The 23099-nt window shown below is 42.0% G+C and overlaps 3 protein-coding genes across 4 annotated transcripts; 1 reads left to right on the forward strand and 2 right to left on the reverse strand.

The window, feature by feature from the left end:
* Positions 1-304: 304 nt before the first annotated feature.
* On the forward strand, positions 305-12029 carry sytl2b (synaptotagmin-like 2b). 2 transcript variants are annotated; one of them, XM_030380934.1, is made up of 19 exons: positions 305-429; positions 1206-1405; positions 2977-3140; positions 3361-3487; positions 3950-4004; positions 4097-4208; positions 4436-4850; positions 4947-5167; positions 5254-7632; positions 8498-8608; positions 8695-8742; positions 8826-8920; positions 9186-9355; positions 9534-9636; positions 9759-9920; positions 10420-10504; positions 10617-10719; positions 10884-11089; positions 11229-12029. In XM_030380934.1, the coding sequence occupies exons 2-19, from the start codon at positions 1305-1307 to the stop codon at positions 11375-11377; spliced, it is 4806 nt and encodes a 1601-aa protein (XP_030236794.1). In that variant the 5' UTR covers positions 305-429; positions 1206-1304; the 3' UTR covers positions 11378-12029. The 2 variants fall into 2 exon arrangements, with proteins under 2 accessions (XP_030236794.1, XP_030236796.1); XM_030380936.1 differs by having other exon boundaries at positions 10420-10498.
* Positions 11815-14733, reverse strand: LOC115561184 (zona pellucida-like domain-containing protein 1). Its single transcript, XM_030381012.1, has 8 exons — positions 14665-14733; positions 14189-14373; positions 13988-14060; positions 13806-13903; positions 13633-13713; positions 12988-13159; positions 12658-12790; positions 11815-12287 (listed from the first exon to the last, which is right to left on the reverse strand). Exons 1-8 carry the CDS (start codon positions 14731-14733, stop codon positions 12154-12156), a joined length of 945 nt encoding a protein of 314 aa, XP_030236872.1. The 3' UTR covers positions 11815-12153.
* Positions 14734-19863: 5130 nt separating this feature from the next.
* lim2.3 (lens intrinsic membrane protein 2.3) lies at positions 19864-21894 on the reverse strand. The gene is made up of 5 exons (XM_030380937.1): positions 21745-21894; positions 21317-21492; positions 20434-20583; positions 20203-20337; positions 19864-20057 (listed from the first exon to the last, which is right to left on the reverse strand). Exons 2-5 carry the CDS (start codon positions 21489-21491, stop codon positions 19996-19998), a joined length of 522 nt encoding a protein of 173 aa, XP_030236797.1. The 5' UTR covers position 21492; positions 21745-21894; the 3' UTR covers positions 19864-19995.
* Between the last annotated feature and the right edge of the window lie 1205 nt (positions 21895-23099).

Genomic DNA, 23099 nt, shown 5'->3' on the forward strand with positions numbered 1-23099 from the left:
CACACAGTCGAATTACTGAGAGAAAAATGAGTTTTCTTAATGACACACCGTGATTATGCACGCCTCCCTTTTGGATACCAAAGGTGACCCACCCACTTGACAAACACAGTTAAACTCCCAACTCTAGGGACACCTGCTGGACGATGTGCGCCCTTTGCTCACCTATTATTTCAAACCATGCAGTATGTGTTCAGGTGGTTGTTAATCTATAACAGTTCATACACTCTTACGCTCACTACACTGCTTTTCCAAACATGGGTCACATAATAAATGGCATTGCTTTGCGAACAGGAAGAATCTCGTTAACGTTTAGGGGTGTGTTCTTCTGTACAGTGGCGCTCAGCTGACTGCTGCATGGCTACAGAAGCGATTATTACATCCGTGTGCCATCTGTCTCCAGACAGTAGACACAAACTCTGCAGAACTAAGGTAAGATGGCCCATTAGTCTTTTGCTGTTATTGTGCGTCACTGCAAGATATATATTTTCAACGGTCCCATGTTTTACAGCCACGACTTTTACAATGTGGCGTTAAGGTACCATGCATTTGATAGTGAAGTAACTATAACTAACCTCACCTGTACGACTGGAAATATTTCTTGTTATTTTGTTTTCGTTTATCGGCTCGACTGACGACAGAAGAATGGATCACACAACAGAGACATTTTCTTTCATTTTTTTTATCATGCTACTTATCAGGCTACATTGTTTCAGGATTCATGACAGTACATTTTGTATTATGAGGCTATAATTGTAGATTCTAGTTGTAGTTTTGTTCAGATAAGTCGAAAACGACATTTGTTCTTTTACTCTAAGAGTTTGAATAGTTTATTCTAGTGGGCTACAGAAGCATTCCGAATATAATATTAAGGGGACCGTTTAACGAATAGTTCATTGTTTCACTGTTTAATGAACTGCTTACATGCTACTGCAACCAGCCAACCTTGAAAGAGTTTTCTTGAGTTTTTGTTTGCTTTTTTATTATTTAAAGACATGGAAAATTGAGACAGAAATGTTTTTATAGTTGTTGTTTTTTTAGGAACTGTTTGCGTAAACGACTAAGCCATGTGACAAGATATAACTACTAATTACATTGTAAGAGATCACATAATTTCCTGCTTTCTGAATCACTATTTCCGAACCACAGAATATTGTTTTGACGACAAAACAACTGTTCTGTTTTTTTTCACTCTAACACCCTTACAGACTTCTTGATCCACCTCACCGGTGGTTTAACGCTGGAGCTCTGGTTTATGAATCTACTGTGCTGCCTGTGAGGAGGTGGAGGACAAGGAGAGAGGCATCATGATAGACCTGAGCCACCTCACGGACGAGGAACAGGAGAGGATCCTGAAGGTGCTGAACAGAGACACAGAGCTCAAGAGACACGAGGAGGAGAGGGTCAGGTACATCCATCACGTCACATTCATGATTAACCTCATACCCATGTAATGGGGCAAGAGGGTCTAGTGGCTAGGGCCTTTCACTGCCCTCCAAAAGGTTCTTGGGTTTTGACCGCCAATGTCAAATCCCTACCGACTCTAACCCCAACCTGCTCCTCTACAACATCAACATAATTCACTGTAATTTGCTTTGGATAAAACACGTCCGCAAGAAAATACTGTATTATATCCCCAATTTCGGAGGTCTACCTGTAGAAAACCCCTCTTACCAAGACCACCACCTCACCACAACCCCCTGCTCTTAATGGCCGTGGATCTAAAGACAATTCATCCAACGCGTCTAGGGATAGTTTCCTGTCTAAGTAGTGTTGCATAGTTACGTCCTTTCTTCAATCACAGCAATCCCCCCAGAGTCAACTTCTTTTCTTGCATGAGAAGAAAAAAAACATCCTAGACTGAAAAGGGGTAGGGTAGACGGGGGGATGTTTGCGTGGCCAAAATAGAATAACCTAATTCGGCCTTTATCGCCCAAATAACCTCCTCACATGAGACTATTCGATAACAGTGTATTTTAACTCGACGCATTGGGTGAAAGATTGTTTTAGCCTCGCTGGAATGAAAACAAATTAAACAGAACAGAGAGAGAGAGAGCGAGAACTACCTTGCTTTTAAGAAGATATGGAGCGATATAGTTGGAAAACATGTCACAGCCACACAGAAGTTCTGTTGAATCCATATGCAGTAAGTCTGCAAACAGAATGACCTGACACCGTAGGCCTATTTAACCTACCATAAGTCACTTTAAAGCAAAAACAAGAGGTTCAGATTGATTGTGAGGTTAAATACAGTCATACACTTCTGTGGCAGGCTTAAATGAATACAAAGTAAAAAATAAAAGGTAGCAATCCCCAAAGTCAACAGCAGCATTGTCTTTTCAGGAGATCTTTTGTTGATTTTAGAAAAGCACGAAGCTATTTGCCTTTGCTTCCAAGTAATGGAATTAGCCCCCATCAGTTCTAGAGTGAATTGCTGTTCTGTACAGAGTGTAAAAGGATTAGGCCAATCGTGTGTCTAATGTGCTACCCGTATTTCACATGACCACTGGCCTTTTTCTTTCATAAGGAAACGATGAGCCGGAATGGTCATTCCCGGGCACATGATTCCCATTAACTTCAAACAGATTGGAGGCAGAGGCTCCAGTCGCTATCTTTGAAATCATTTGAAACTGTTACCAAATCACGATGATACATTTTGTGGGAAATAACCTAGAGTTTTTGTCGTCCGGTTTTTTGTTTTTGAGAAAGCAGCTCATACGGAACAATTTGCCTTGCTGTTGTTAACTTTGATGTTTGAGCTCATTTGTATTCACGGGAATTAATCCAACTGGTGTCATTTTCTGAAGACTTTATGCATTGAAAGAATTAAATAATACAATTTGCGATGAATCTATTGATAACCATCAATAGATTGTAAAGGAAAACATATAGTATGTTATAAGTATATATCATATAATGTGCAGTTATTGTGGAGTGGACTCTAACTATACAGGCCATCTGGGTGCTTCTTTCCTCCAGCAATCTGCAGAAATTACTGGATCGGGGCAAGCAATCGGAAACCAAACTCAAGTACCTCACAGGAGAATGGTTTTATGAGGAAAAGTCTCGGAGACACAAAGACAGGATTCACGGGTCCGAAATCATACTGGCATCCATGAAACAGAGGAGAAAAAGCAACGTAGGTACGTAGACGGGATACAATGACGGAAGTAGCAACCAATGCCACGAGCAACCATTAGATTCACCTGGAGTTTTTCTTAAGGTTTATTCTCCTTCGCTGATTATTTATGAACCAATTATAAAAATATAAAACAGGTCATATGGTACCAACACAGTATTGCTCGATGAAATACTGACATCGCTGTACATAACACATCTCTTTTTCTGTTTTTTTTTATCAAGATTTGACCCTGTCTACGGCAGAGGCCTCAGTAAAGCCCAGCTTATCCAGTCCAAGAGTTTCTCACAGCCTAGCCCCCCCACCGAAACCTGCCAGACTCTTAGATACACCCCTTCTTGTGAAGAAGAGGTAAACCTCTGCCTGTCTGTCTTTCATCTAATTAATTTTTCCTTTATTTCCTCTCTCTTTCACTGTTTCTTTCTTTTAGTAAAATTATGAATTTAATCTACCAGCTGCTCATACATGATCATACAGATATTGTACAAATTGTATCAAGCACACCATAACCTCAAAGAGTCACGAAAACAGTGAAGTAAACTTGGAGCAACTGTGTTAGACGCAACTCCCTCCGTCAGGTCACCTGTTGCAGTGGGATTAATTGGAGCAGCGACTTCATATAGCAAACATTTGAAGTACACTCTGTTTACCTGCGTGTGTTTGCTTGGTGAGTAAGTCAACATAGGCGGTACAACCTTGGAATGCAACCCAGTACAATAGAGTAGTTGCAGCTGACCCCATTGCAGGATGCCGTATGATATGCCATTACTCATACTCATACTAATATAATCGACCTATGTATCCATCTTATAGAGTTCTGGATGCAGAGAGCAACCAAACCCAGGCAGCATCCCAGTCGCCAGGAAGGGTAGGCATTAATGTGAAGCGAATAGCTACTGTTAGACAAAGGTTATTTGGGGTTGCTTCTTTGTCATTCAGTTACCCTGCCTTTGATTTCAGCCGAGACGCAACCCCTTTAATCGTGCTTCCTTTATTGTTGTGGAACCGAATGAAAAGACGGAAGAACCTATCGTCACTGGGGACCAGAGGCCTCAGAAGTCACCTGACACAGGTCTGGATCCATATTTTAGATAAACATGAGGAAAATAATAAGACACACAAAAATAAAATCCACACACAATGGTCACGGATATGTGCAAGGGATGTACACTACCGCCATTGGCATTTCATGAAAGGAGGGAGGGAATAGACAAAACCATTGCACAAAGGTGTTTGCAAGTAATACTAATCCCGTGTCACTGTTCCTTCATCGCTGTCTTCTGTGCTCTCTGTCCATAGAACCCATGGCTCCCTTGAAGGATCCAACTGCATGTCACTCAACACCAGGGGGCTCTCTCACCTCTGAAGCGTCTTCTACAGGTGTCAGACCTGTGCCCAAGATGAGAACATTTGCCTCTAGGCATAGCAGCACTTTGTCTAACAATGCTCCTGGGCACGACCTTCCCGGAGACACAAAGGTCATGGTCCCGGCACCAAGGTTGAGCCTCAAATATGCTTCCCAGAGCGTTGTGGCGAGCCCCTCCAGTGACAGAAGCGTGGAATCACCTGCTCAGGGAACTGAAGTGTCTCAGGTGTCTCGGTTTTCCCCTCATGTTGTTGCTGCTAAGTCTCTTCAGCGTCCCACTGAGGAGCTCCGTAAAGAGGAGCCAGCTGAAGATTTGACAAAGAACATTCCTTCTGTAACACCGGAAACGTCAGTCACAAATGATATAGACTTATACATAACTAAAACCAGTTGAAGTGAGAAGTTGCCGTTAACACTGTTAAATTTTTATTTCTGTGATTTCAGTAATATCGCAAACACCAAGCGTGATGGGCCGAATGCCATCGGAAGAGTCAGCCCGAAAAAGACCAGGGATGCAAAGCCAAAGGAATATGGGGACTCCCTCACTACCTCTCTGTCTACAAATGAAACAAAGGAACCAGAGAGGCGGAAAGTCAGCAACGGTGGATCATCCAGTGCTTCAGCACCCAGAGATGAAGATCTAAGCATGACGCAAAGCGTTGTGGGTAAGCCGAACAACAGCTTTTCTTGTGTAGGCACCTTCCGTATTATCCTCATGGTATAATTATTTCCAAACTTAATTTCTTTTCAGATCAACCTGTACGCTATGACCTCAATTTAATTGAGAAGGCTTATCAGCACACGGCTCCGTCGTCCGTTCCAAAGCCCAAATTATCCCATCAGATCTCCACTGCCAGTGAGGGGGAGGAGGGCTCCATAGCCAAGGTCCTGGAGTGGTTCAGCCGCAGTACGGACAGCAATGATTGGCTGGACATAGAGGACAGCCAACCCACCGTGATTAACCTGGACAGGAAGGAGGATGTCAAGGTTAAAGGAACCCTTGAAGACAGAATGAGGGATGATCATGGATCTCACGTAGTCGAGATGAAGAAAGACCACTTAGTCAAGGAGTCAAATGAAGTGAAGGAGAATATGGAAAAGAAAAGGGAGTCGAGAGTGGTGCGAGAAGATGTGAAGAAGAATGCAAGGCAAGAAGCAAAGGCGCTGAGCATCGAGGACAAGGGAGATGGAAATTTGGCAGGCAAAATATCTAATGCCAAGTTACCAGGTCCCAAAATCCTCAATATCATATCAGACCGAGCGATCAGTGACAAACGGCAGAAACCTGAAATCCTCCAAATGGATGAACTGAGGCAAAAAGAAACAAATGATCAAATAGTTGAACATTTGGCTTCTGCCCCTGAGAGAGTAAAATATAATAAAAGCACTTTCAAAAACGAAACGAAACAGACACCCACATCTAACAGCCAAGGAGAGACAGATTTCCTCATAAGTAGTGGGCATAACATCCAAACAGAGGATATTAAACACAAACAGCCAGATCACACAAATAAGAAAGATACCTCCATCCATCCCGAACCTCTGATTTATCCTTCACTCACAAACCATAGAAATAAGCCCAATAACACTAGAAAGGATCGGCCTAATTATGCAGCAGATCTTTTAATATTACAAACAAACCCCGAAGTCCTCGACAGACGAGGTTCAGAGAATGACCTGCAGTCTGCTCTGAAAGCCTCTCAATACAGAGCAAGCCCCCTACCAGACAAACCGTCATTGACGTTATTATCATCCTCTATAACAACCCCACAGGAGGATGAGTTCCTCAAGGCTCCACTAGAGACAACCCTGCAAATGAAGGACATTCCAGACCATGACAAACTCCGTCAGGCGATTCCCAGCCCGTCAATGGATTACAAGCGGAGTGGAGGCAATGCGCTTTCAACCACTAAGCCGCAAACGAAGAGTCATGGAAATGAAGACACAAAAAGCAAAGTAATTGAAGATGGAGCTGTGAAAACAGGCATGGCTCCTAAAAAAGACTTTATGCAGAATAGAGTCACTTCAAGACTTCCGCTCGGACGTCAGGAAAGCAAAGTAGAGAGGATAAGGGAGCTTAAGTCATTATGGGAGAAGGAAATGAACAAACAAGTGTTGTTGAATGTTAAATCCAAAGATGGAGGTGATGGCAAAATGATCTCTACTTCAAATCTTTCTAAATCTAAAAGATTTTCAAAGTCTGAATATAACCTAAGGTCAATGGGCAAGGATACAGACAATGACCTAGAAGATTCCAATGGGAATATGCTGAATTTTACACAGAGACAGGAAACATCAAACCCAAGTCTTGGCACAAATAGCTCACAATTTAACAATCTCCGTGAATTTTGGGGTAGTTCCAATTTTAGTCGTAGGGGCTCGTTTATGGCTGAAAAGGCCAATACCCACAAAAATAGAGAAATCTTAGATTCACAGTCCCTGAGTTCAGAGTTGCAGCCTTCTGCTGTCACAGAGAAGAGCAGCTTTAGACCGGTTAATTCCGGTCAGCACAAAGACAACCGGATTGAATTGAAGGAAAATCCTAGAGAGGAGGAAACCTCAACCAAGCTGCAAAGCAACGTTGGAAAGAAGATACAGTCTCCCAAGGCGAGGACCGACAGTTTCGGCAACATAAGCAGCCGTACAAGTGCCATGCGCCGTTCCACCAGCATGTTCTCGCTGAATGTCAGCAAAGAACAAGACTGTGGTAAAAAGTCTCAAGAAGGAGTAATGAGACAGAGTGCTGACAAGTCTCAACACAGAAGGCAAAGCGACGGCAGAGTCTCAAGTACCCGGAGACCGTCGGTTAATTCCGAATCTCAAGCATTGCGGGCTCGTGCGTTTGTTCCGCGAGACTATCGGCATTACCTCGGCATGACCGAGAAGTCCAGCGTCCATAACTCCCTTGCCCCGGTTGTGAGCGAACAGGGGTCAGACGGCAAGGCCTATGACTTTGACCTGTGTGGTCCGGCAAGAGAGACTTCCCCGGTGGGCTCAGAGGAGCGTTATGGCAGGACGGGAGGCAAAGCATCCCAGCGGGTGAATAACAGCAGTTCAGACACAGGAAGAGAATCGTCTTTAAGCAGCACAGCATCAGAAACCCGGAGCAACTCAAGGACCAGTTCCAATTGTAAGCAGCTTTTAATGCTATTTAATACAGTTAATTAGCAGCTACAAAAATTATATCTTTAAGCAATGCCTGCAATGCCTGAATATGCATGCATTATAAAATATGAACACCAATGAAACGTTAACGCACAAAACCATGTCTTCCTGGGACATCTATAATCTGTTCATCTTATTGTCTTTATAAATAAAGTCCAGTGTTGAAGAGGGTTGAATCTTGCTGAAAACTGTTGAATGTTGAAGATACTGACGACTGGTGCTGTGTCAACGTTATGAAGAAGGATGTATCAAGGGACATCCTTGTATGATCCATCTATATCTGCCTCTCTTGGCAGGACATTAATTCTCTCTTGTGTCAACATTACGTGTAATTCCTTATCCTCCTTGTTTGATTTGTGGGCTGGACAGCGCATAAGTGTTGGCTTCATTGTGCAGTAAATTTTCACCAACTGTACTGAGTGGTGACATTGAACCGTACCTTTATTTGGATGCAATATATATACATAAAAGAATAGAAAGTGAACCACACCTGGGGATTATGACCCTCATCAAAGGCCATGTTGAAGATGCCATGTTTTTCAGATTCAGAAATGCTTTATTAATCCCGAGGGATCAAATTAAGTGACAAAGAATACATCTTCAGAGGTATAAAGAGTTCTGAAAGGAATAGAATTATGTTGAAATTAGATTTTCAACATTATTCTGGAACGTAATCAATATTGTCCTTAAACAAAATGGCATAGTGTCACTAGGCTGTGTTCGGCATACCAACCTGTTGTGGCAGTATAACATGTTAAAGAGGCTTTGAAATTCAATGACTTAAAAAGACTCACTGGTTGTCTGGCTGTTTTGATTGTGTGTTTGTTTAGGGGAGAACGACAGCGAGGACCAAAACCCCGTGAAGAGAGCTCTCAGACGAGCTGAACTTAAAAATAAGACCAAGAGCTTGGAGGACATAACATCATTTGGCTCTTCTACATGTAAGGAAAACGTATTTATTTATATAGATTTGGATAATTTGGCATTTTTAGTGCATCCAATACAATTATATAATTGTATTCTACAGGGCAAGAACGAAGACCAGATCCAAGTGATATGAGACGAAGCAAGAATGGTGAACATTTGGTTAACATTGTTTTTAATTAGGAATGTCACTATGTCAAGTTAATTAAAAACCTTTTTGTTTTTGTTACACAGCCACATCCATCTCAACTGCTTCCACGGCCTCATTCTCCGATCCAGATCATATGAAAAACATGAGCAAATCAGTGCCCTCTTTTCTCCAGAAGGAGGTAAGCCCAGCGGGTGCAGCTGGTCAAAGCATGCTCTTGATTCCTCTCACCTGCGGTAAACTCAAATAAGCCTGCTGGGATTGTTTTGTTCCCAGTATCCATTCCCATCTATCTTGATCGATTAGGCAACAAATAAACGCAAGGCAATTGCTTCTTGCTTTACCTTTTCTAATTCAAACCTCACCTACAGCAACAGGTACTCAATACGATGTGATGTGTATGTGTGTGTGTGTGTATTTATTTGTGCTTGCCTGTTTGTCCCCAGCGGAGTGGCAGTGTGATGACCATGTACAGCGGGGAAATTGGCAATGTGGACGTCACTGGAAACATCCAGTTCTCCATCAACTATGTCCAGAAGCTCACAGAGTTCCACATCTTTGTGGCGCAGTGCCAAGGACTGGCGGCTGTTGATCCAAAAAGGGGTCGTTCCGACCCGTGAGTACACATATAGAGACATATATCTCTAAATATATTTATTATTGATTTATTTTTTCTGTTTCCATATTTTAAACCTTAGTAACAACACTGGTGGCCCAAATCAGAACAAACCCGAATTGTTTCAGTGTTCTTAATCAAGCTTATCGCTACAATCTTTTTTTTTTTCTTTTGTTAGATACGTGAAAAGTTATCTTGTCCCGGACAAAGCCAGTCTCGGGAAGAGGAAGACTGCGGTGAAAAAGAAGACACTCAACCCGACGTTCAATGAAATCCTGAGGGTGAGTATCGCGGGCGTGTTGTGCGCATTCGCCAGATCTGAAATGAACTAATAACATCGCTTGTTCGAACAATGCCATGCAAAGAAGCAACCACAAATGGCTCCTTTGTGCCTCCATTACAGTATCGGGTTCACAAGGAGTATCTGAGGACCCAGACGCTCATTCTTTCAGTGTGGCATCATGATACGTTTGGCAAGAACAGCTTCTTGGGTGAGGTAGACCTGGACCTATCTACCTGGGACTTCGACCACACCCAGATGAATTACTTGGACCTCAGAGCCCGGGTACAGAACAAACCCCTTCACACATCTATACGGACACACACGCATAGAGAGGACAAAAGCAATGACGCATGAAGCACACAATCTGCTTCAGGAAAATACAAATGCCTTCACACTAGCACTCACAAACATGAGTGACACACAACGATATGGACAAAACAGACACACAACGATATGGACAAAATCTGCGAGGAGATTTACGTACTACCCACACAAGATTCACTGAGAATACATTTGAAGTTGACAGAATATTTTGATAAAACAAAAGGGAATAATGGGTGTAATGTTTTATCATTCACCTATTAACCTTGACAGATATGTGTCTTTGACAAAGCTTACATTAAAAGACACACCATCTTTCAAATGACAACAACCAGTTAATTACCCAAGTGCAATTACTATATGGATATATTGTATAATAATGGTAAAGATAATGTCTGTGGTATTTTCTGATCGATTGGTTACAAAATGGAGTCTTCATCATCACAACTATCTTTGTCAGATGCCGTCCAGTGTGACGCCTTCTGACAACAGAGGCGAGATGAGACTGGCAATACGATTTCTCCCACAAGTGACAACCAGTAAGGGTCAGTGTGTCGTTTATAAACAGGTTTTAACTCGAGACCAGAATTAGGTATATTAGATTCATTACCTTATGGTCTGGTATTGAAACGTTTCTCTGTGCTTTTTGCTGCACAGCTGTGATGATGCACGGCCCACCCACGGGTGAAGTACACATTTGGGTGAAAGAGTGCAACAACCTTCCTCTGATCCGAGCCACAATGGATCCTTATGTTAAATGGTATGGCGTTCTTCATCTGTACCATCGATTCCTCCACGGATTGGAACTTTGTACTTGGTTGCATGCTTTGCAGATTTGCTTTAATTAAATGGTTCGGTATTGGTTAACTGGTTCAGTATTTTCCAATTTCTGTATTTTTTTCTGATTTTCCTTCATTCTTAAAGCTTTGTGCTGCCGGACACAAGTCGGAAAGGCCGTCAGAAGACGCGGGTATTGCGCAGAACGACAAATCCGATCTTTAACCACACAATGGTCTACGACGGCATCAAACAAGCAGACCTGACGGAAGCCTGTGTCGAACTGACAGTCTGGGACCGCGACAGGCTGGCTAGCAATCTGCTTGGGGGCTTAAGACTAGGCCTTGGCACAGGTACACATGCAAAACATGACATGTATCTCAATCCACTCTAGTCAGTTGCTATAATATAAGCATCTGCTGAACGACTAATCACCGTAGTAAGTATAATGTAGATATTAATCAAAGTGGTTTGCTCTTTTTCTCGATGTAGGCAGAAGCTATGGTGCGGTGGTGAACTGGATGGATTCGAGTCTGTGTGAGGTGAGGCTGTGGGAGCGAATGATGGCTTCCCCCAATGAATGGGTGGAGGAGTTGCTCCCTTTAAGGAGGCTGACCTCCGCCAAAACAGCACTGAAATGAGAAGCCGTTATGACTTGTTAAGAGAAGATCTCCTCTAAGATAAAGCCGGTTTAGAGAATAATACAGTTATGGCATTGACATTTTTACATTTAGGGCATTTAGCAGACGCTTTTATCAAAGTGCCTTGGCAGGGTAAACCGTGCAAGGTGACAGCCAGCTCGTCCAAAGTAGTCACAGTACAATAACCCATTCCATATGACATAATATAATTATTTATTTGTCTCTGATTTATTTTTGTGGAATATATTTACAAGTGGAAGTAAAGAGTTTCAATTATATATACACACCTGTGATTTATTTTTACTGAGCAAAGACAATGCAGTTTATGTCAATAGAAAATGCTCAAGTGGCCCAATTGTAGTCATTGGGCTTATTTCACGCTAATAGATATAACACAGTAGAGGGTTGTGCAAATCGATCAAACGCTATCATCAAATAAGAGCAAAAAACTTTATTTGATTGTCATTGTTTGAATCCCCATCAATGCATTTTAAAACCTCAATAATAAAAAATATAGACCATTTTTCTCACACTATACATCGGATTTATGTACTATATTTGTATGTTAATGATTGTTTTCCGGTATGCCTCCAAAACGGCCTACATCTGTATAGTACAACAACAAAATATTTAATAAAATCATATAAATCTCCCTTTCTCTCTGTGGTCACTGTTTTCCTAGCTGTATGATATTAGGGATGGAAAGATACATCAGTTATATGAGAGCGATACAGAAAGAGTACAGAAAGGGGAACGGTTGAAACAGACGAAAGCGTCTATTTCTTATTCTTCCTTCTCCTGAGGATCAGGACGACGGACACCGCGAGAAGAGTGAGGACACTAAAAGCAATCCCTAATCCAATCGCGGTGCTTCTCAGTGCATTGATCTGCGCCCGAGGAGCTGAGGACTCTAAAACACATACAGAGGAGGACATTGTGTTAAAATAATTTGTACATGGCTGTATATGTATGCATTAATATTTTGACTACAGGATTATCCATTTTTGCCACGCTCAATTATTCATTAGGGACACATGAGAGAGGGAGTGTGGGAACCTGAGACTCCTAGTTCTACGTCTAGTTCTACAGTCTTCCAGCTGCCACCCTGCTGGGTCGGGGGGGGGGGGGGGGTTGCTTCAAATGCAGGTTCACATGTAATGCAGGTTTGTTGCACCACATACATTAGGAGTTTAACAATCATGATGTCTTATTCTTTGTTGTCCACACTGAATGACGCCGAGAGATGTTTTTGTACTGAACAACTGTACTTTGGGACTCACTGGTAAACTGCGACACCAGAATAACGGGAGAGCTGACTACCGCTGGCGGCAGTTCGTCAACGGAATCCTGTGGCGGGTCGTCGGTGGTATCTCCCCCTGACCTGGTATCACTCCTTGATTCTTCGTCACAGTTCTAAAAAAAACAGATTCCTATAACATTCAGGGGAATTTCAGGTCTGTCTGTCTGTCTGTGTTTCTATCTGTCTGACTGATACGCCTGTGTATGCTGTCTGATGCCTTCCATATATCTGTATGTCGGTGTCTGATGTCTGTCTGTCTGATATGTATGTTTGATCTATCCGTCAATCTGATTGTTACTGTGCTACTTACAGGCACTAAATTGGGGCAGTTGTCCACCTCACAAAGCCGGGTGACACAGTGGAGGAAGAACCTGGAGACAGTATCATTATTGTGTTCCACAAATCTGAATGCCTCGAAGGAGAAGAATGCTGTCTGCTCAAACCCGTTCGAGCCCACCACTGTTTGTCCATCCTTGATACATCTTGAATGAGAAAAAGCACATAAGTCTTGGGATTGCTCATTGGCAGGAACAGAACAAAAGCACTAAGGCTGACCTAGAGCAGCATTTCGGAAAACTTGGTCGCAACCCTGCCGGTGGGTCACAAAGGATTTGAATTGAGTCGCCAAATACATTGGCCAAGTCTTTGATTGTTTTCATCTGCAGTACATCTTTTGTCCACAAGGAAGTGTGTCAGTTTCTCTCCAAAGGCAGAGGATTGCAGCTATCCTCTCAAATCCAGCCTAAATCTATTTGGTTCACATACCAAAGGTGTTCTGGCTGTGCAACCAGCTAACGTTTTCATGAATTGCAGAATCTATGAAAATAAATTAATTTAATGTTTTGCGGTTAAATTTCCTGCTCTGATAGTAACATTTTGCGAAACACTGACCTATGGAAACAATGTTTCAAAGTTAGAAATAAAAATATACTGCATAGCCGATAAGAAGACTCACCCTACGAAAAGATCATAAAAGGTGTTGTTTGTGGGCGAGTCAGTGGTAGTTGCAAAACATCGGTCGAGTAGCACATTAAACCTTAGGAAGGAAGGAAAGAAGTACAGACAATCATAAATCACAAAAGTATCTATCTATCATTAATGTTAGGGATGGAACCATCCCTGAATTACCTTTCTGTTAAATTTGTCGCCCTAACCATCACAAAAATCCTGGTCTTCAGGGTTATCCCCGAAGTTGGAACAACTAGGGGATTGGTGTAGCTTTCATCCTATTCCACAGAAAAGAAGGAATGCTATCAGGCTATCAAATCCTTGACAGGAATACTGAGCCGAAGGGCTAGAGCAAAACTTACGCTGTATAGTGCCATATTCAAAGTGCTGATGAAGCTACCGTTATTCTCATTTACGGCATAACTCACACCCAATCTATAATAAATAAACACAGATACATACAAACATTTAGAACAGAACACCCAGCAGTTATGTTACATTACAATATGCATAATGGAACACTATTAAAATAAATGACCCCCCAACTGGGTCGGTGTACTCACACTGCAAGTTCCGTGTGGTTCACCAAATATTGCAAGGGAAATTGGCAAAGAAACTGGTATTTTATCTGCTTCCGATATGTGATGACTCCAGCAGAAGGGTCATGGGAAGCGATGGATCCCATGACTTTTACATATTGTACATTTGAGAAGTCGGAAAACAGTCCTGTACCGATCTCAGTGATTACCTGTCAACAATAATTGTTAAGTCTGGTTTCACATTTTTATTTTAAAGGTGCAGTTTCAATTATGTTAAGGGATAATGCCGGCGTTCTTTTTAAATCTTTTTCATATACTATGGTTTACACACATTTGTAAGACATCGGTCTCACCATCATAATGGAGACAGTTCTATTTTTTTCTATTTATTACTGTTCTCAATGTGGAACAAGCATAAAACGGTCTTATCCGAGTACCTCGGTATAGCAATTGCAGTAACTTTCTTCACTTTCATTCATGGAGACTCTGAATCTCAGTACAGGCGGATCGGCATCCCAGTCTGGTATCCCACGGCACACTTCCTTGCCAAACTCTCCATTCAGAGCCATATTATTTTCGTCATAAAGAGATTGGTAAATAGGGCAGATAAAGATGCTCAACTCCATGTATTCTGGGTTACAGGTCACCTCTATGTCGTCATTTTCTAGTAAGCAAAATAAAGTAATTGAAAAACATAAATAGGAATACATTTGATGTAATTATGTAATTATTGTAATTATGTTTGTTTCTTCAATTGTGGAGACTACTACGAACCTGGAGGTCTGTTTGTTACATGCGTAAGACACGGTGAATCCGGCAGTGTCTCCTGTGCGTTCACTAACCAAAGCTGGAGCACAAGGATAAACAGCCACATTGTTCTAGAAAGCGAGGAAAGAAAGAAAAAAAGACTGTTGTTTTGTGAGAGAGGGACTCCCAATAAACAATATCCTTACATTCAAATACAATCAGTTTAATGTAAATAATGACATATTAAACAATCCTTAGCTGTAGGGATTTTAAAGAACTAAACTGACGCGTAATCAAATCATGTCTGGTCCAAATGCAAGTAAAAGTAGCCCAATAGCAAAAAACAGATAGCAATATAATGAAAACAGAAATAGTTAAACTGAGACGTATTTAAATAGATTAAAAAAGGTCAACATTTGCGGCGCAGTTACTCGCAACCAGTTGACTCACCTGTTATTCTTCTGTTACTTCTTGATACAATATCAGTTGCATTGTCCATCCATTTATATGTGCCACAGAGGAGCAAAAGGGTGTGAGTGGGATGATCATAGACAATAGAGTAACCTGAGCTGTTTGTCTTCTTCAAATATTAAGGTCACAGGAATTTGCAAATGCCAAAAATATTAAAACCTTTACGCAACACTGAGAAGAAGATTGAATATGGCTTTTATAAAACAGTTTTATCTTTGACACATAATTCTATGACACAAACATTTGATTTCTAACTAAGTGGATTCAAGTATGTTTTTACGAACAACCATCCAAAATTTACTTCCAGTTTGTGTTATTATGCAGTCCAGAAATAAGCATTAACTCAGTCATAAAGCAAGGTATATTAATGTTTGGAAGGTTCAGGGGGGCGGGGTACACAATCCAAACACATTTGATTGGCTTACCCAAATAAACAGGGCAGTTTGTAGGATTTGAGCTTGTGAATAAAAATCAAAATGTTTTTTAAAAAAAAAACTTTTATTGCACGCATTTGTATTGTTCTTGTTTGCACACTGATTATCGGATGCCCTCCCTCATCTTCAACCGCTTATCCGGGGTCGGCTGATTATTGGATGTGATATTTGTAATTTCTCTAGCTTGTTTTGTGACGTATCCATTCCCTGCACTGTTCTACAAGTGTTGTGGGCTTGTGTGTTGTGTGTTGTGGGCCATTGGCCCCCAGTTGGGGAGTGGAGTACTCCTAGTTCACCACGACTAAACAAGTCTGGACTATCTGTGAATAATTAACAAACAACAGACACGGCACCAAGTCCCCCTCACCATTTCAAGTTCATTATTTTTTTTTTTATTGGTCAAGCCATTTTAATCCTACTATGTTACAGCCAAACTTCTTAGGAGAGATTACACAAACCTGGGCCGGAAACCAAAAACGAAAGGGGCGGAGTAACGCCTTATGTCCTGTTTCATTACGGAGATATTTAACAAATGAAAACTAATTTGCACGAGTGAATGTAGCTTTCGGACAGGGATTTTAATGAATGTGTTGCTACACTGGCCGATCTTGATAGGGTGTTTACTGGAAAACTTAAAAAACAATTTTATAGAGTTTACTCGTTCTGGCCGAGTTTATTTTCTTTCAACAATCATATCACACACTTACAAATCCCTGCATCCAGCAACATGATTGGTAGAAACAAAAATGTTTTGAAAGATAGTGAGACAGTGAGTCTGAGCAGTCTGCCATGTAGATATTAATCCGAGGTCAGATTTGTAAATCCTCTGATGACACCATTTCACTTTTCTGATTTTAAATCCAGTGATAAAGATCTCATTGTAGTTCCCTTGGCCCTTTTGTGCAAAATAATGAAAGGATCTTTTCATTATTATGATTATCGATACCCTAAGGGAAGATTCAAGGTGTCCTATCAAATCAGTGTTACCTTATTACTAACACAAATTCACAGCGAGTACATTGCATTCTAGTTGAGAAGATGCTAGAAAATTAGAAAGCACTGATGTTACATGTGTGTGACTTTTCAGTATGAAGATCAATGGCGTTACGGTAAAAAAAAAAGCTTACGGTATTTGCTGTGTTGCTGTCTCCAAAAGTCCAACCTAGGTCGACTTCTGAAAGCAGACTTCAATGTTTCGTTGCATGACAATTCTGTTGAAATCTCCTGCTCCCCAACACTGAAGTCCTCTGGCATTATGGAGGTTTCGATTGCCGAACGAGTTTCTCATCCAGGTGTTCGCTTCGGCCATCACTGCGAAATATTGGCGACCTTTGTCCGAGCGAGAAGCGGTGCTCAATTATGTTAGCCCTGACCGTGGATATTTACTGCTTCAATCCGACACCAACATTTTCTTAGGAAAAATTTTCTTCCACACGGCCCTATCTTGCATCCAGCGCAATTTACTTTCTGCACTGACGCATGTATCGTTATTAATTTGCAACTGGCGCAGAGCGTTCTTTTCCCTCCACGCCACGCGTTGCTAAATTAGGGAATGATCTTGCGCCCCAAGGGGCGGTTCGGCGAAAGGAGGAGGTGTGTTGTGGCGCAAACGTTCCCTGGTGCTATTTTGCAGTTTCAGAAAACAATTCCGCCACAAACCAGGAAATACCTGGTTTAAAGGCAGTGGCACGTTGTTCACATGCTATTAAAAGGCGCATGCATAATGTTGCTTGTGCACCTCGCGCATACTCTTTGCTTCTCTCATCTACCTAGCCACACATTCTTGGTAAATTATATGGGAAAGAACAGCCGATACAGCGGTAATAAGTTGTACTTTTAAATCAATGCATCTGCAAACACCGTACAGCAAACACATATTTTCTTAACACAGACATTGCGTACAAGCCCATAACTTTTTGGATTGATGAGTATTTGATCGTGAGAAAACATTGTTTTACCGCGACTGAGTGTTAAAAACAATTAATGAATGCGGGGGCGCTTGTGTGCATCCATCTTTTTAAACACACGCAAACTAAACACGTAACGCATAATACAGTCCATTGCAATGTATATTAACGGGGGGACACATGCATATTAGAAACACAAGTCGATAACGATAACTCATACAATACTGGTATAAAAACGACATTTGTTAATGTATTGCGTATTCATTAAATAGACAGTTACCGCATATCATATGTGTGTTAAGTTTTCTTGCCGGAATTTATTTGAGGACTCAGTATTTCTGAAGTTGTGGAAGAAAAGGCTATTCCATGTGTGAATTGGGCCATATTATTTGGCCATAAACTGAGCCATTGGAAGTATAAAATTCATGTGGCCATGGATCTGTCTCATCAGAGACTGCCAACGCGCTGTCAAAATATCAACTCGTCAGATTGAAATGTGCTCATGGCTCTTAAAGGGGATGGAAGATGGCACTCTCATTGGTTTATTGCACGTTACGCCCAAACCACACCTACGGGTAATAAGGCTACTTCAGACCAACCCTTTTTGGGTTTGCGTCGGGCGCAAGAGTCATATATCCACCGGTAAAATAACAACATCGCCATAGAACCGCCCACAAAGCTACTTGGGGTTGGCGCTTCTCACTTGCGTTTCAGCCCGTTAGTGTTCGGTTGTAATACGACATTTGAGAGGCGATTGAGAACCAATGAAGCATCCAGCGTTTCCACACATCTGTCTCACTCACCTGTGCTCTGTCTGATGGCTCAAGTCTTCCTCGGTTCCGTCCTCCTCTTCGTCAACCGCCATCCCCTGGATCGTCCTGATGCTAACTGTGTTTCCCTCCTCCAAACCGCCATCCCCTGGATCGTCTTGATGCTAACTGTGTTTCCCTCCTCCAAACCGCCGAGGTGAACATCCCCTGGATCGTCCTGATGCTAACTGTGTTTCCCTCCTCCAAACCGCCGAGGTGAACAAATTCTGGTTGTCTAAGTTCTTTAAAATATATATATATAATTATTAGTCATTAGTCATGTCTCCAGACATGTTCAGCGTAAAGTGAACAAGGAAACGGTGCGAAAAGGCCCAAGTAGGGTTTACCTGGCGTGCGCCAAGTTGTCCGTTCCTCCGTTAGAGTAAATGGAGTGCATTTATATAGCGCCTAACATTGCCTAACTTTCAGCCATTCACACATTCACAAATGCACACACCGATGGCGGTGTCAACGATGCAGGGCGTCAAACAGCTTGTTGGGAGAAGAAATGTGTCTGATATAATTTATAGTTTAACCAAATATTTATTGTTATATCTACGCAGATGTTGCTCCCCGACATTACAGTTGATCCCATGCTGGCCACACTGCCCACACTGGTCTCACGATGAAATGACCTGTGTTTGTGTCTCGAAAGTAGTGTCTTCTTCCATGTAATCTTTTGTTTAGTCAAACCACAGAGAGTTGAACACAGGGGCAACTTTAACCTTTTCTTAAAATTCCCTTCAATTCCCTTCATTCCTTTCATTGCACTACCACAACAATGGGTGTATTCTGAGCTTTATCCAGACAAGGCTCAGAGTATGTTATGTCTTTGTCTTTGTGTTGGATGCTGTGCTGATGTGTTAAGCCTTGGATGTTACCGAAGACTGTTGGGATATTTTAAGAAAAAAAACACGGAATGAATGTAAAATTGCCCTACTAAAGTTTATGATCCGGACATGTCGACTAATTCAAAGCCAAATTCAATGACTCACAGAGTGTCTTGGTGCCTAAATGGGTTTTTGGTGTTTCTTGTAAGCAAATGGGGAAATGGTGTTCACTCCACCTCTTCGACTTAAGTTACAGAATTGGTATTAAATTGTTTATCACTATCATACGCTGTGTGCTTAACATACCCTTAAAAGTTTATTCTATGTAGCTTTTCAAAATGACAGACAAATTTGGATTTATGTGACCTTTGACCTCGATGCTCATGACATCACAAACATGCTTCCTGTTGCGAGACTGACACCATGACAGATTTTATACAGTCCATCTTAACAATTTTCAACTCTTTTTCCAAAATGATGACAAACCATTATATTTTTTTATTCTCATTTATTTAGCATATTTGCAAGTCGTCTAGATTAAAGCAAATCGTGTGTGTCCAAGAACAAAATGCTTCCTCCTAAAGTCATAATTTAAAAGACCAGGGAAGGAACGGTGAAATGCCTTGGCACAGCTCAGCGCGAGTTGGTGTTTCTTGGGCATTCATGCATTCGGTAGGCACACATGTAGAAGATACCTGAAAATAATCATATAACACGATTAACATCACCAGTAATGACCAACACTGATATTCAATGCCGATACAAATTTAAGCCAAACTGAACATGAACAAGAGGTTCGAGCACCTCCTAGTGATGAAGAGCGGCCATTGTCATACACACCTGAGAAGAAAGTGAGTACCACGGCCACCCAGCCCATAATGTAGGACCAGGAAAATCGCCAGTTTCCATAGCGTTTCCCAAAGTAGTTCACCGTGACCCCTGTGTATACAGCCATCGCCAGCAGTACAAAGAAGCCTGCGAACAAAATTCCCACCATCAACATCAACAACACTGTTTACAGTGCTGAGAGGTCCACTTTTTGATGGAAGACGTTCCCCAAAAATCACTTACATGAGATGAAGAAGAAGATACCAGCTGCGAAGGTCTTGTCAAATCCATCGAACGAGGAGTAGTGGATGAAGGCCATGACGCCGATGACGAGCCCAATGAAACACGCCAGCACGGAGAGGATCATGAAGGCTCTGGTAGCGTCCCAGTAAGCTGTGGGACGGGAGCGGCACAGGGAGAGGTCAAAGCTGTCGTTCAGCCTACTACACTATCGGCCCTATATTCACCTAGTGGCCATCTTGGTTCTAACCATTTGCAGATTGATGATGACCGGATGCTGGGGTCTGAATCCCGCTTTCAGCTCGCTTAGGGCCAAGATGGCACTGAGATGACCGCTATGAGATTCATGTATGGTAATAATTATTTTCAACCAAAAGCCCCACAAGTGTCATCTATTAGCTTTGGCTAAAAACATTCAGATGCAAATGTCTGATGACTGTGTCAAGCTTATCTATGTTTTTGTATTTGCAGAGTGATTGTATTTAAGCATTCGGATGGCCAACAGGTGAAATTAATTCTATCTTCTGGTAAAATCCTTCTCTGCGGTACCACCTCAAAGACCTCCCCACGGCACTGGTTTCGACTGACACTCCAAGCCTGGTCTGAACACAGTACTCTGGGAAGAGACAAGCCAAGGGATCTATTGATAGTACTTCTGGAGAAGAAAGTCCAGGCTCCTCTGGAGTCATGGTGGGTTGCCATCATGATTCCTTTCCATAGCTTATACGCCACACCTGTCCGGAGCAGTTAGGGTGAGGCGTCTTGCTCAAGGACACCTCGACACTCAGCCAGGAGGAGCTGGGGCTCAAACCAGCAACCTTCCGGTTACCAGCCAAGCCACTCTACTCACCAGTACTTCTAGTCAGCCAAACACACTCTTCCTTACCGATGCTATCTGTGTGTGTCATGCATTTCCCAGGCACACAGTATCGCCAGAGGCCCTGGTGCATATAGTTGTTGGAGTGACGGTACTGCATCCAGTAGTCGGTTGCCGTGGAGATCATGAGGAGTATGTTCCCCATGCCGGCACAGAACAGCCCTCCACCCATGAAGCTGTACATCCTGCCAACAAACGAGCCAACGATAGAAGGACGTGAATTAAAAAGAGAACACACTATAGGCTCTCTCTGTTCTGTGTTTAGATGGGGAGAAGGGATTGCACAGCCAAAAGGTGGTCACAGTAGGCCCCTAAATCATTTCTAAATTAATTGAAAGAATAATTTACAAGAATGACACAGAAAGAATGTTTCTTCAAAATTGATGACACACACAAGAATGTGAAATGCATGTAAAAATCATAAATTGACCGTCTACCTTATTTCGTTATCTCACGGTAAACGTGAGAATCTCCTGAATGACGTGGGTCGTGAACGCACGGCGGAGCGCGGTATTGCCTCGGGGTGGTGGACAAGTTTTGTTTGGGCATAGGAAACCGGGCGAACACACTGCCTGTCGGGACAAAGGGGGACACGCACAGAGTCCCAGCCAATCACAGGGGATCAGTTTTGTTTTTTGGGGAATTTGCTGAAAATACAAAATTGTTAAAGCGCTGTGCAAGTCCCCTATGATAGTGATGACACATGGCTTTCGATTCACCGCGTAACACGGCCCCCCCAGCTAAGCGGATGATGTGCAACAGGCCTCCACCACGCCGAAGCTGCAAACGTTTATTGTTGCAATTTGATAAAATAACTTAACAAGTAAGTGACAACAGAATAACACCAAATAGGAAAATAAGACTTGTACAATATACATTTTTAGTTACCCCAAATAATTATCTGAGATTAACTTCACTTTTATGGTTTTTGACCTTGTTTGTAAGAACCTGGGTTATCATGAACAGTAGACAGAGCTGGCATGGTGGCCTTCAGCTGTAATAGTCTGGGTTCGATGCCTCATGTCCATGATCTATCTGTGGGCATCTTGAGCAAGATGGCCGTAACTGCTCCTTAAAGTATTTGAATTCAATGTCATCGCTTTGGATTAAAGTGTCTACTAAACGTCTCAAGAGTAAATAGTACATGGTAGTGCACTATGTACTCAACTATGTTCCCAATGAGCCATCACAGCCATTTTATGTTTAAATAAAAGTGATACAATTCAAACAAGGCATTTAATCACCATAGCATAAGTCATTTAGAATTGTAATGACAAATAAATTATGACCTGGGATATATTTGATATCATATAATAATGTTTTTTTATTATTTTATATATATATATATATATATATATATATATTAAAACAATCAAAAAACACTGAGAAACAACATTAAAACCTTTCTCAAGTGATAGTGTAGACCTTGTGACCTTGGACATTCACTTTTGGCCACACATTCCCATGAGTTAAAATAATAAGGTAGGACCTCCATATGACCACTAGGCTGTGCCTTTCTATCAGGGAAAAACACATAGGACTGCTCCAGGATTATCAGATTGTCACGCATTAATCTCTGCCGCCACAGATGGAAGGATACAGTCACTGGGTTGGTCCACTGGCATAGTCATCCTTGACGCAGTAACCCACTCGGGAAATGAAATCTGTCCGTAAGATAGCGTTTTGTTGATCTATTGCTTTGTTTCAATGGTAAACAAGCTTTATTCATTTCCTAAATCCGTCCTCACCCCATCCCTGTCACGGCGCTGGACACCGGGGACAGCACAGATAC

Source organism: Gadus morhua, chromosome 16 (assembly GCF_902167405.1).
Source record: "Gadus morhua chromosome 16, gadMor3.0, whole genome shotgun sequence".
In the NCBI taxonomy this organism is placed as follows: domain Eukaryota; kingdom Metazoa; phylum Chordata; class Actinopteri; order Gadiformes; family Gadidae; genus Gadus; species Gadus morhua.